We start from the raw sequence: 12,217 nt of genomic DNA on the forward strand, positions 1-12,217 counted from the left end.
CTGCTATAGGTTTTGCATTGAGGTGATACTTGAGGCTTGATGTGCTGCGGTGATATGCAAATTCCTTTTTGCATAATTTGCAAACAACCGTGCTCTTATCGATGCTTCCATCCGTCCGTTTTTTAAAACAAAATGTCCCATCCACGGCCACGGGGCCAACCAAGCGGTCTCATCAGCTTCTTCGTTCATGTTTGACTATTGTTCACTGTGGTTTGTTGTTGTTTGAAGTCATGAACGTTAGTTGGTGCTCCAGTATAATCGGTACCCCTGAAACTCATCCAGTGAGAAACGTTCCGCGGTGCAAAAATAAGTGCGATTAAAATGCGTTAATTTTTGTGTAATTAATTAATCTTAATTAACGCGTTAAAGTCCCGGCCCTAATATATACATATTCTTTTATAACAGTTGAAATATTGGTTATTTGAGAGGGCAATCATTCGTGGTCCATCTGGTGTGTACTGTAGCAGATGTGCAAACGCAAAGGCGTGATGGAGAAGAGTTGATGGGTCAGTGATGCTCTTTCTGTCCGGATGGTCTCTCCACACGGCACAAAGAGAGGAGAGGAGTACAAGCAATGCGTCTGGCTCCTATCAAAATGTGTCCAAGACCCTCTCAGCCATTCCGTTTTTTAGTGAGGAGTTTCTTTGTGGATTTCCAAGACTCTTAACCACATCTCAGAGTTGTTTCGTTGTCTGGCCTCCACGCCTCAGGAGATCAACACAGAGTAAGACAGCTTGACTCTCCATCAGCTGTTATTTAGCCATAGGGCTGGAAGATAAGGGCTTTTGCTACGGGTGTCTCAATAAGCCTGCAGCGCCGGGACCTCTCCTCCCTCAGATATGTCTGAGCCCACGGAGAAGTGCTCGGCAAGTTTTGGAAGCAGCAGAGATCTGCGCTGCGGGCAGATCACTGAGCTCTGGCTGGAGATGTTCACCAAGTACTGAGCGAGCTGCCTTTGATTTTATTTAGGTATTCATTTATTCCATATTCTCTGATATGGTATCCATTTTACAAAGATGTTTCAAATGTCATATTAGGAGGAATAGATAAAGCCAAAACAACCAGAAATAGACCGGCAAGGCCTTATTACGGTAATAATGTTTGGGATGACGTAGGATTCATCATTCATGTGTTTGTTTGTTTTAATATCACTATATCACTGTCAGTTGAAAGTAGGTTTTGAATGTTTGTTTGCAAACAGTTTAAAATACAAAAAGGTTTATTGAGTTGAGCCTATTAACTTACTGTTCCCACACAATATTTGAAAGCAGTTTATAAAAGAAATTGACTAAACTAATAAGATATGAAACAATCCTTGGGTGCCATGGATGGAATCAATGGCTTGATGAGATATCTTCGCTTGATCATCTGCCCTGTAATAAGAGAATGAGGATGCAAAAAGAATATACAAAAGCAAAGGGAGTAAGCGACAAACTGAAGAAAGGCAGAAGAAAATGTATGACATTGAGGCGTCGTCTTTGTTCTTGTTTTAAACTTATAAAACAAGACAAAGAAACCTGGTTTGTTAGGTGAATAAATTAAACAAACTACTCGTCTGAAGAAGAACCTCGGTGGAGGGAAGTGCTCTCAAACGCTATAGTGTATGCAGAAGTTTGAAGTAATCCTCATTGATGGTGGTTGTCAGGCTCCTTTTGGCTCTTTAATATTGGCCATGACACTAATCAAGGCTCTTGAGTGTTCTTACAGAAAAATAACAAGGCGTAACATCAAACTACAATCTGTCAGGCTCATCCAAGCAGCATTGTGTTCACTTCAATGGGCTTCATTTATTCAAAGGAGTTACCTATACATCATTCAGGCAGAATGATTCACTTGCAAATTGGCATAGAGTTGTGTTTCCCTCTCCAGAAGAATAACTTCCTCTGTCGTTCTACAACAAATTACTGCTGCCCATGCTGCCCTTCCCATCTGCTGCCCTGTGTGTGTTCTTTTTTTTACTTTCCCTTTGTTTACACAGCGTGTTAATGAGACATTAGATGAAGCCAAATCCATTCATCTCAATACCATTGTTCAAACTGCCTCGCCTGAAAATGGAGCTTCAGAGCTGCCTGTAACACCCGACACCTGCTCACCTGCCTGGGCGCACGCCATGGAAAGGTTGAATTGGAGGGAGAGCGTCAGTGAGAACAGGATAAGGAAACTGTTTTATTTAGTTAATTAAGAGAAAGTGATGGACAGAAAGATAAAGCTGTTTGCTGGCCATCCTTTTTTAAGGAATGCCCCCTTCTGGCTCTTCTTTCTCTCACCTATCTCCCATGCGTGCATAACATAGCAGCAGTGTACACCAAGCAGAAGGAGGACAAGAACAAAAAGATAAACTCTAGTTCACTCTCGAGCACATCGAGTTAGAATGGCAGCCTGTCAGATAAGCAAGAATAGAAGTGGACAAAGGATGGGAAGGAGAGAGAAACACAAGCACCAATGGAGATAAGAAGTGATAAGAGAATGAAGGAGAGGAAGACCGCAGATTGTTTTGGGAATAGGAGGAAACAGACAAAAGAAGAGGAGGAAGAAAGGCAGAGAAGTGATGCAGACCAGGTCAATAAAGCTGAGAAGGTGCAGGAGAGAGAACTTCAGCACAATGTGCACTGTGCTGTGTTCATCTCCAAGCTCAGCCTGGCGCTCCTAAAAAAAACTCTTTGTTCCATTTCTGTCACTCTCTCTAAATCCCCCCGCCACACAATGTGAATCTGCCTATCACTGTCTCCTAAAGGAAGCACCCCACTTAATTCAGGAGGTTATCAAGGCGGTACGTGCTGTTAATTACCCAGCTGTCATTGATCCTTCCAAATGTGCACGCAGACAAGTATTTAAATTAGAAGACAGTGTGTGTTTGGGGATTTTGTATGTGCGTGTGGGGAGTTGTGTAAAATCTGAGTTCAGTTAGGGGTGAGTTGTTTAGCTAAAAGTTAGGGAGAAGTACTCCGAAGAAGTTACAAGTTCAGACTGTTTACAAAAGTCTCACGTCGAAAAAGAAATCACAGAAAGGGACAGGCATGTTAGTAGACATCTTTATCTTGTCTTCACCGTGGGGACATTGGATTGCACATAACACAAAGTGGAGCACTTCACTTGTTTCAGTCCCTGCCTCCCATGCTAAGACTGCTGTTTGCTGACAATGTGCCCCAGACCCATGATGTAACTCCTGGAAACTGATGTTTTCAAAATGAAGGTCGTCTATTTTCCATCAAGCTCTCAATTGAGGTTACAGCGTGTCAATGCTTCTGCCACCATGTCGGAAGATCAGATATTGACTAAAACAGGGTGATGTAAGGTGGGGAAACTGAGGTGAGTCTGCTTGTGATCTGGTTAAGGTCTCAAGACAGACTATAATCAAGCCTTGTTCAAACTGTGCAGGCACCAAGAATATACTTGGATGTGATGTAATGTGCGGTAAAACTTGGGTGGGCTTACCGATCAAGGGCTTGAATGCTTTTGAAGCGGGGATACACTGTGACTAAACATGGAAAAGTGTCTGTCTGCTCCTCTCTCTCAGTCCTGTGGGGATTTAGGATAACTGATGGAGAGATTATTATTTTTTTAATGTTCCTTTTTGTTCCAATGGCTTTCATCCCTAATGAGGACCATATTACCGAGCTTGGTTTTCATGCATTATGGATACGTCTGGTAATATTATACTCCTAATCTACCTATCATAAGACCAAAGCCCGAATATATATTTGTTACTGAGAGGTGTTGCCTTTGTAGTCAAAGCCTAGCATAGATCATTCCCCTGTGACATAGACTGGCATTGTCCAAAATCTATAAATCACATCAATGATACACAACATGGATGACATTATTTCTATGTTTCTATCAACATTGGCACTATCATCAACATTGGTAAAATGGTCTACAACAATTACACGAAAACATGTCAAACAACTGATTTGTATGCAGATGTCAATAGTTTAATGTGTATTCAAGGTTGTGGAAATCTAACGCCTGCACTGTCAAAGTATCAAATAAACGCACAAATTCTATAAAGAAATAAAGAGAAATATTAAGATACAGGCCAATGCTTTGGTTTGCACATGGTTCACATGGTCTCTTTATCAGATGTGTTTAAGGGAACAATAATATGTATTATTGCTTCTGGCAGCATCACACTTTTGGTACAAGTTGCAAAGAAAATGGAAATAAAGAGATCCATTCAAGATGACCTTCAGCAGTTATGGCATAGCTTTTGTCTGGTTTATTTAATCAAAGAAAGAGAGGTTTGTGGGAAGGTTGGGGTCATTGACGCTTTGTTGCATCTCTTGCTGGTTCTGTCCAGAGAGAGAAAAATCTGGCCAAGGCAGAACAGCAGGAGAGCCAACCTCAGAGAAAGGTCCAATAAGGTTTTGGTTTTCTGTAGTGCGGCCAGATAGCCTCATTCAGGGGTGCAAAAGAAAAAAAGATTTGAAATAAAATGGAATAAAGCAAGAACATAAATTATCAGCACATTTGGTACATGTTCCGGAAGAGTTTCCAATTGTGCTATGCATAATGCATGCAGATCAGTGTTTGCATATATCAGCGGTGCTTTGTTTGCTAATGAAAAGTCTTCTGCCAAAACGCGGAAGTACTATTTCTTTCAAATGAAAGCTTTGAACCACAGATCAAAAAGAAGTTGTCCGATCCGGCTTCCTTTAAATAAGAACCATCTCCAGGATTGAAACAATGCTCTCACACTCTGACCTAGAAAATGTCATTCACACAACTACAGTATGTTAAAAACTTGACTGCTACCACTTCCTCATTTCCGCCATCAACTATACATCTCACCTCAAAGTAGTTCAGGCTGTAAGGTCTTTACTCACAACATCAAATAACCCCAATCATGGCTTCTCTGCAATAACTCTTTGTTTTGATTTGGTTTACAAATCCCTTTAAAGCTCACAGGATTTGGCCTTCAGAGGCAATATTACAGAAATGTTGACCCCATATGAGCCAATCCACAGCCTCAAGTCAGCTGTCCGCTGATGTGGCTTGCAGAATCAAGTATTTAGTTTAAAACGCTAAGAAAAACTAACTTTATATAGACCTGCTTTTCAACTCCAAGTAGATTGTGGACTTGTACATGGAGAGGTGCTGTTTTGCCCTTAAGCTACTAGCAGCTCATTGCTACCAAACAATTAATGGAATCCTCCATTTTCAAACTAGTGGGCACTCTTCAGATGGTAGGAATGAGAATGTGGGGGAAACTTCTGTGTAGCAATGCAGTGGGAGTCACCGACTCATGAAGGAGACACGGGAAGAGCAATAGCTTTGATGTCAAACACTGATGGTTTATTTAGGAGCTTCAGCCGGAGAATTCACATCACAAGTCCAAGAGCCAGAGGTTCTGACTTCACGGTAGAGTTGCCACGTCAATTCTGAAGAACTCTACCCCAGACCCATGTATTCAGCTAGTTCTGAGAGAATGATCAACATGCTGCATAACAAGATAGAATGATAACGCCTCTATCAGCTGACGCCAACAGGCAGGAACAGGGAGAAAGAACACTGAGAGCACAGCAGCCAAGGTTACAGGTGCGTGTGCTCAGTCAGTTTGAACTGATACACTGGGTCAAAGTTATGGACCTTGGAAAATATTTCCCCAACAGAGAACATATTTTTCTTAAAGTAAAGAGATAAATCTATGTTATTGTGTTTAAAATAGATCCGTTGCCCACCCATTTTCTTCCGCATTTTTTTTTTCAACCCCAGACATTCACTCATTCCACCATGACAACTGAGCATCTATAAAAAGCGAAATTGCAATGTGTATAATTGATATAAATACTTTGTAAGAAGTTGAGTTGGACAATTCAACAGCTCAATCATTATTTGATAACTACAGTAATCAGAAGATGTAGAAAATGTCCTGAAAGCATTCCTTATTTGGAACTTAATTGGTATGTTTTTTTTCTCTCTGTCAGCCATGGACGCGCCCCTGAATCTGACTGCCAGTGAGGTGAATCACCGCAGCGCTCTCATCTCCTGGCAACCACCACTCGCAGAAATTGACAACTACATGCTCACTTACAAGGCAACGGACGGCAGCCGCAAAGTATGTAGTGCACCCAGCAGAACTGTCTCAACTGTGTCTGTTATCTCATATCTGTTATACTGTATTTACATGTATGTTAAAGTTTTATCTGAGGTTTCCTTATCTGCTTTCTTTCTTCTAAATTCCTGTTGGGTATCCATGAAACATTTGCAATCATGTGTCCGGGAGATAAACTGTACTTTTGCTAATCCAATCACCTGAAAATAGAAACTGCAGATATTAGACGCACATTGACAACACCTTCTTGGATTTCTGCAAAGAAGAACATGTTCCCAGTTTATTGAACCTATTGTTACAGAGTTGAACAATGTTCTGGAAAGGTAAATCACAACTTTTCAAAATCCAAATTATATCTTTTAATCATGTAATCCCTTGATATTGAGTGCAAGCGTTCGGGGACACACAGATTGATTCACACACACACACACACACACACACACACACACACACACACACACACACACACACACACACACACACACACCAGGGAATCATGAAGGGGAAGTGGCTGTCTAATGAAGATGTAACTTGAATGTGTCTCAGTAGAGCCATTGTTTATTTTGATTAAATATTTTCATGTGGCCGATTCATGGTAATAAAGCACATTAGTAAGCTCTGTGTAGAACGCACCACGCCTGTTATCGAATTGACTAGAACCATTTCCCATGATGCTCTGCAACAGCCTCCCTTTTATTGGCAATTAGGTGTCCTACACACAAGCACACACATGAAACCAGATGTTCAAAGACTGTCCCCTTCAAGACCCAATGTCAGGCACACACACACACACACACACACACACACACACACACACACACACACACACACACACACACACACACTGAGCTTGAATGTGTAGTACTGCTTTGTGGTTGACCATCGGGTGTCACTCATGTACAAAGAATGCAACAGTATCCCATTTGTTTTTATTATAAGTGCCATCAGCATTCTTCTTAATATAATTTTCTTGATATTCATCCCTCGTTCTGCCTTTTCCTCTATTTTCCGAAACAATGGTTTGTTTCAAAAGAAAAATGTTCCCTAGAAATGTAATGGCGTTTACACAAGAATACTTTTAAATCAACATTTTGATATGCCATTTCCAAGACTCTGTATACATTTGCATGCTAAAGAGAAATAACATTTTTCACAATTATTGTTCTCCTACGACATACATATCTGCATAATACACAAACACGCAGCATACAAATCAATACCAAAAGGTAGAACTTCATATCTAACAGTTAGGTTTCATTATGGAGCTTTCTTTTTAATGCTATCAAAACACTCTTGTTTTCATACAGCCAATAATGTAGTTTCTTATAAATCATATTTGCATAAAACACTTTTTTATCATAGGCATTCTGACTTACAACCAGACAGCAGCCTGCTAAATAGAACAAGAGCAACAGACTTTACCAAGACCTCATCCTCTACCAACCACCCCGGTCCCTCAGATCCACCTCAGCTGGTTTGCTTTCCATCCCCAAGGCCAAACTCCGGAGCTTTGGGGATAGAGCCTTCTCTTTGGCAGCCCCGAAGCTCTGGAACTCCCTCCCCCAAGACCTCCGTGACTCTCTCACCCCCTCACCTGTTCCAGTCCACTCCAAAAACCACCTCTTCAAACTCTGTATCCATAAGCCCCCCCCCCTCCACATCTTTGGGTTACAAGAAAAGCGCTATAGAAATATAGTTTATTATTATTATTAATATTACTTTGAAAAACACACATTACCTTTGACGATACTGTATGCTTCCTATCAAATGTAGACATGTATTCAGCTTAATTGTCTCAGTTGCTCAATTGGCCACTGAAAGAAGAATGATGCATTGCTAACGTCAGTTTGCAGGCTGGATAGCTCATTAGCTGGTCATATGCAGCACCTTTTACAGCTCAAAAAGTTAGCAGCTAATGTCATATCGGTGTGTATAGATGTTGGCTCTGGCCCACTGTAGGCCCATAGCTCCTTAACAGTTTGCGGCTTAAGTATTTCTTTCATATTTTCAAGAAGAAAACCCCCAAAGATAACTACATTTTTGATAAAGCTTTGATCATTTATAAAGAAAATGTGTTTAAATCTGTAAGATTGTGTTAGATGGAGTATGAACATGTTTCTTTTTGTCTCACTCTCCTCGCCACCTTTAATAATGTTCTTTTAAATTTCATTCAATTCTTTGTTCTCCACAGTGAGCTGCCTCAATAACAAGTGCCACATTCATTGTGTTTGAAAAGGAAATGAGTCACAACACATTCAATTCAGAGCCAAACCGACCGCTGTGGCCACAGATTGAAGTGCTCATTGAGAGATTCTCCTCCTGTTGCCTCTACTTGAGGTTCATCTTGGCTGTAACCTAAACACATATTCCTGAGCCTTGCAGCTGTTCATCTCGCTCTCTCTTAAGGAGATAATGGACTTGTAAATTACACACAGTAGCAACGAGATTCATTTTTGATCTCATTAACATTTACTTACCAGTTTGTAAATGCATGTATCACTAGTGGTTATTTTGGTGCCTAGAATAATAAAGTTCTCCCTATTCAAACACGCACAAGGATGAATACAAATCCACCAAACATCGACCACACACAAACAATTGTTAATTGGGTTACTGTATAAAGGTATGTTTTAGAAAACAAGGTGTTTTTGCTTTCCATGAAAATCCTATATTGACCCTAGAAACATGGAGGGAATATGTTAGATCCTCTGAGACGGAGAGACAACATTTACCAGCTGCTGCCATGCATAATTCACGTAGACACATTGCATGGAAATGTGTGATTACTTTTTCAAAACTTGCTGAATATTTCATTCTTTCTTCTTCATATTTAATGTGTATCCAGGGCAAACTGTAACATACATGCATACCAATACAGGCGTAGTGCGAGCACTGAGCGATTTATGTCTGATCTAAGAAACCTGTCACAGCTCAACGAAAGAAACATGTTCACTAACAGAGGGAAGTAACTGTCTCGTGTACTTTTATGACTTCTTTAACATAAATATAAATGTTTATTTCCTGATTCCTTCGTAGCGTCTCAACTTGGCTGTCCAATAAGACCCTATTATATTGTATATGGCTTAGTCCCTTTCTTCATGTCCAAGACTTACTACTTAGTTATTTATTTGTCATGCCAAACATCCAGTCTATCTTACAAGGAAGTACAAGACGCCACCATTTTACAGAACAAAAGATTTGTGTGAGAAAGAAATCATCTACAATAAAAAGAACTGCCAAATGTTTCATATATGCTAACAGCTAACTTATACCAATTCACCTATACAGTATTTAAATTAACTTATATCCTTATTACAATCCATCTAATTTCCTCCTCACCTTTTTGAGTCACCAGTTTGACATAACATCGTGCTACTAGAACACAAAGCAAGCTGCCGTGTGTTTCCTGAACAAAAATAGCCTGAAGGTCTCTTTGTTGCCAAAAAAAGTCTTTTGAAAACTCACAAGCAAAATTCAATGTTTTATCTGTGACTGGTTGGGACTCTTGTGTCATTAGTTTTCTACCCTGAGGTTTACACAGAAATCACATTGAATTATTGCTTTGTATAATACAACGTCTCAATCTAATATATTTGACCGTGTGTGTGTGTGTGTGTGTGTGTGTGTGTGTGTGTGTGTGTGTGTGTGTGTGTGTGTGTGTGTGTGTGTGTGTGTGTGTGTGTGTGTGTGTGTGTGTGTGTATATTAGGAGCTGATACTGGATTCAGAGGACACATGGATTCGTCTGGAGGGTCTGGCAGAGACCACAGAGTTCACAGTGAAGCTCCAGGCTGCTAGAGGACTTGACACCAGCGCTGTAGTGTCCACTACCTTCACTACAGGTACAGTACACACACACACAACCCCCTCACATATACACACACACACACACCATGTGTTTGTATTATTTGCTTTAAACTTGGAAAGAGATTCTAACAGGGTGACTTTTCTTGGCCCGATTTGTTTCCCCATCTTGCACAGCATTTCACATTTCTGTCACCGTAACAAAGGTGCACAGTAATGTGTCCCCAACGTCAGACACAATTATAATCTCCATTTCCTGTGTGTATGGAGACTTCCCATTAGGCTGCACCTGCAGCTTGGCTGTCTACGATCCTACAGCTGAACAGAGTGCTCTAATCTTCAATGTTCTGCCCAGTGTATAATTAGACTCTGGATCTGTCACTCAAACAAGGGTTAGGAAGCATTATGAAGCTGCCAATAACTTGAACAATTATGTGAGCATGCCAAAAGTAAATATTAATATCTATCATTTAAACTCAGCAGTGAACTTGGCAGTTAAATGAAAGCTTTGCAGGTTCAGTTTTACTCTAATCTTAAACTTTTAATTGATGTTTTTTGGACACTTCGAAAGCTTCAAAAGCTATTCCAAATGAAAGCTTATTTTGAACATGGTCATGCTTCTTCCCTGCTTAATGAACTTGTTATAAGACGCCAGCAGACCAGTTAAATCAACACACTAAAAACTGTAGCTGTCATATTTCCTGACGCAAAAGCTGATTTTGACATTCAATCTGTTCAAGGAGCAAAACTACGAAACAGTCTAGCAACTGTTTTGAAAATGCAACATGGTTAAAATGTTGTGTTTAGATTTGTTTTAATGTTTTTGTACCGTGCATCTATTCCTTTTGCATTAATGTAACTAACACAGAGGCCGCAGGATAAGCTGTAAACACCCTATTAGAATGTGTTACCTTGTAAATTATATATAGGAAACTTAATAGTACACACATCCAACGGAAATGGAGCAACATTAACCTTTATTTAGAGCCGTGTTTCTGGTGGCCTGATGAATGTCGAATCAATATTTGCTCTACTTTTATTTGTCTCTTCTCTCCTGAGGGTAATTGGCTCTTTAACAGCTACATCTATAATTTGAGGCAGATAGCATACAGCTGGTTTATCAGAGCTTGTCCACTAAAACAACTGTCTGCTAAAAACTAAAGTTATGGGCTGTAAACAAAACAGTGTTTTCAGTGAAGGGCTTTGTTGTTGCGCTGAGGGCAACAACAAAGCGGTAAATGATTATCCATGGCTTTTGATCTTTAAGCAAATAGGTGTTTACTCTGTTGATATAAAAATCCAAATGATTGCAGCTTTAAAAGAAAATAGAACGTTTTCCTGTACCGTCTACGGATAACTCTACAAAAGATTGGACAAAAACAAGCAAATTATAATGGGTCCTCTTCTGCTTATCTCCAGGGAGTCGTCTATTTGCAACGCCTCAGAATTGTGCCCAACACCTGCTGAATGGAGAGACTCTGAGCGGGGTCTACACCATCTACATCAACAGAGACCCCAGCCAGGGGGTGCAGGTGTTCTGTGACATGACCACTGATGAAGGAGGCTGGATTGTAAGTAGCTCTGAAGCATTTCTAAAGCATTTGGTTCACTATAATGCAATAAACTGTAAAGGTAAAAAAGACAGAGGAGGTTTTGATTGACTACACAGTACTGAAGGTCCTTTTAGTCACAGTACTGACTTATCTTGTCTGAACATTTAAGTTGCATGTCTATTTGTAAATTGTATTTTTCTGATCTTGTCACATTGTTATATTTTTGTGTTCAGGTTTTCCAGCGTCGTCAAAACGGACTCACAGACTTTTCCAGGAAGTGGAGTGACTATCGTGTTGGCTTCGGAAACCTGGAGGATGAATTCTGGCTTGGTAAGAGTCTTAATCTCAGATAATTAATCTAGAGAGAGTCCCAGGGAGTACTTTCAAATACAAAGATTATCCACGCATCATGTCCACTTTATCTGCCCTAGCTTATCTTGCTGGGTAAAATAGACATGATGATGATGATGCTGGAACACAGGTGTATTATGAAATTAAGGTAATAAGGTCAAGTATGCTACTGCCTAGTTCAAGTTTCAAGTATCTACATTTTCTAGGCTGCAGGCTGATGTTAAAGGTGGGGTAGGTAATTTTGGAGAAACCAGCTCGAGTGCGCTAGAATTTGAAAATACACAACCGGAAAAAATCTGCCACTTCCTTACAGAGCCCCTCCTCCAACACACACGAACGCGCACATGACCAATGAGGGCACGAGATAAGTTTGTGCACAGATGGAAGGCTGACAGGCAGGTCGGCCATCCAGTTATTTTAGCCGGGCCGGCTCAGATGATTGGTCGTGCTTTTTACAG

At 40.4% G+C, this 12,217-nt stretch overlaps 1 protein-coding gene across 1 annotated transcript in view; it reads left to right on the plus strand.

The window, feature by feature from the left end:
* tnr (tenascin R (restrictin, janusin)) overlaps positions 1 to 12,217 on the plus strand; it is a 191,891-nt gene that overhangs the window by 167,231 nt on the left and 12,443 nt on the right. Inside the window, exons 23-26 of the mRNA XM_010794446.1 lie at positions 5,925 to 6,055; positions 9,761 to 9,893; positions 11,275 to 11,426; positions 11,642 to 11,738. Coding sequence (XP_010792748.1) covers positions 5,925 to 6,055; positions 9,761 to 9,893; positions 11,275 to 11,426; positions 11,642 to 11,738 — 513 coding nt within the window. The remainder of the gene's footprint in view (positions 1 to 5,924; positions 6,056 to 9,760; positions 9,894 to 11,274; positions 11,427 to 11,641; positions 11,739 to 12,217) is intronic.

Source organism: Notothenia coriiceps, unplaced genomic scaffold, assembly GCF_000735185.1.
Source record: "Notothenia coriiceps isolate Sejong01 unplaced genomic scaffold, NC01 NC01_scaffold00037244, whole genome shotgun sequence".
NCBI lineage: Eukaryota > Metazoa > Chordata > Actinopteri > Perciformes > Nototheniidae > Notothenia > Notothenia coriiceps.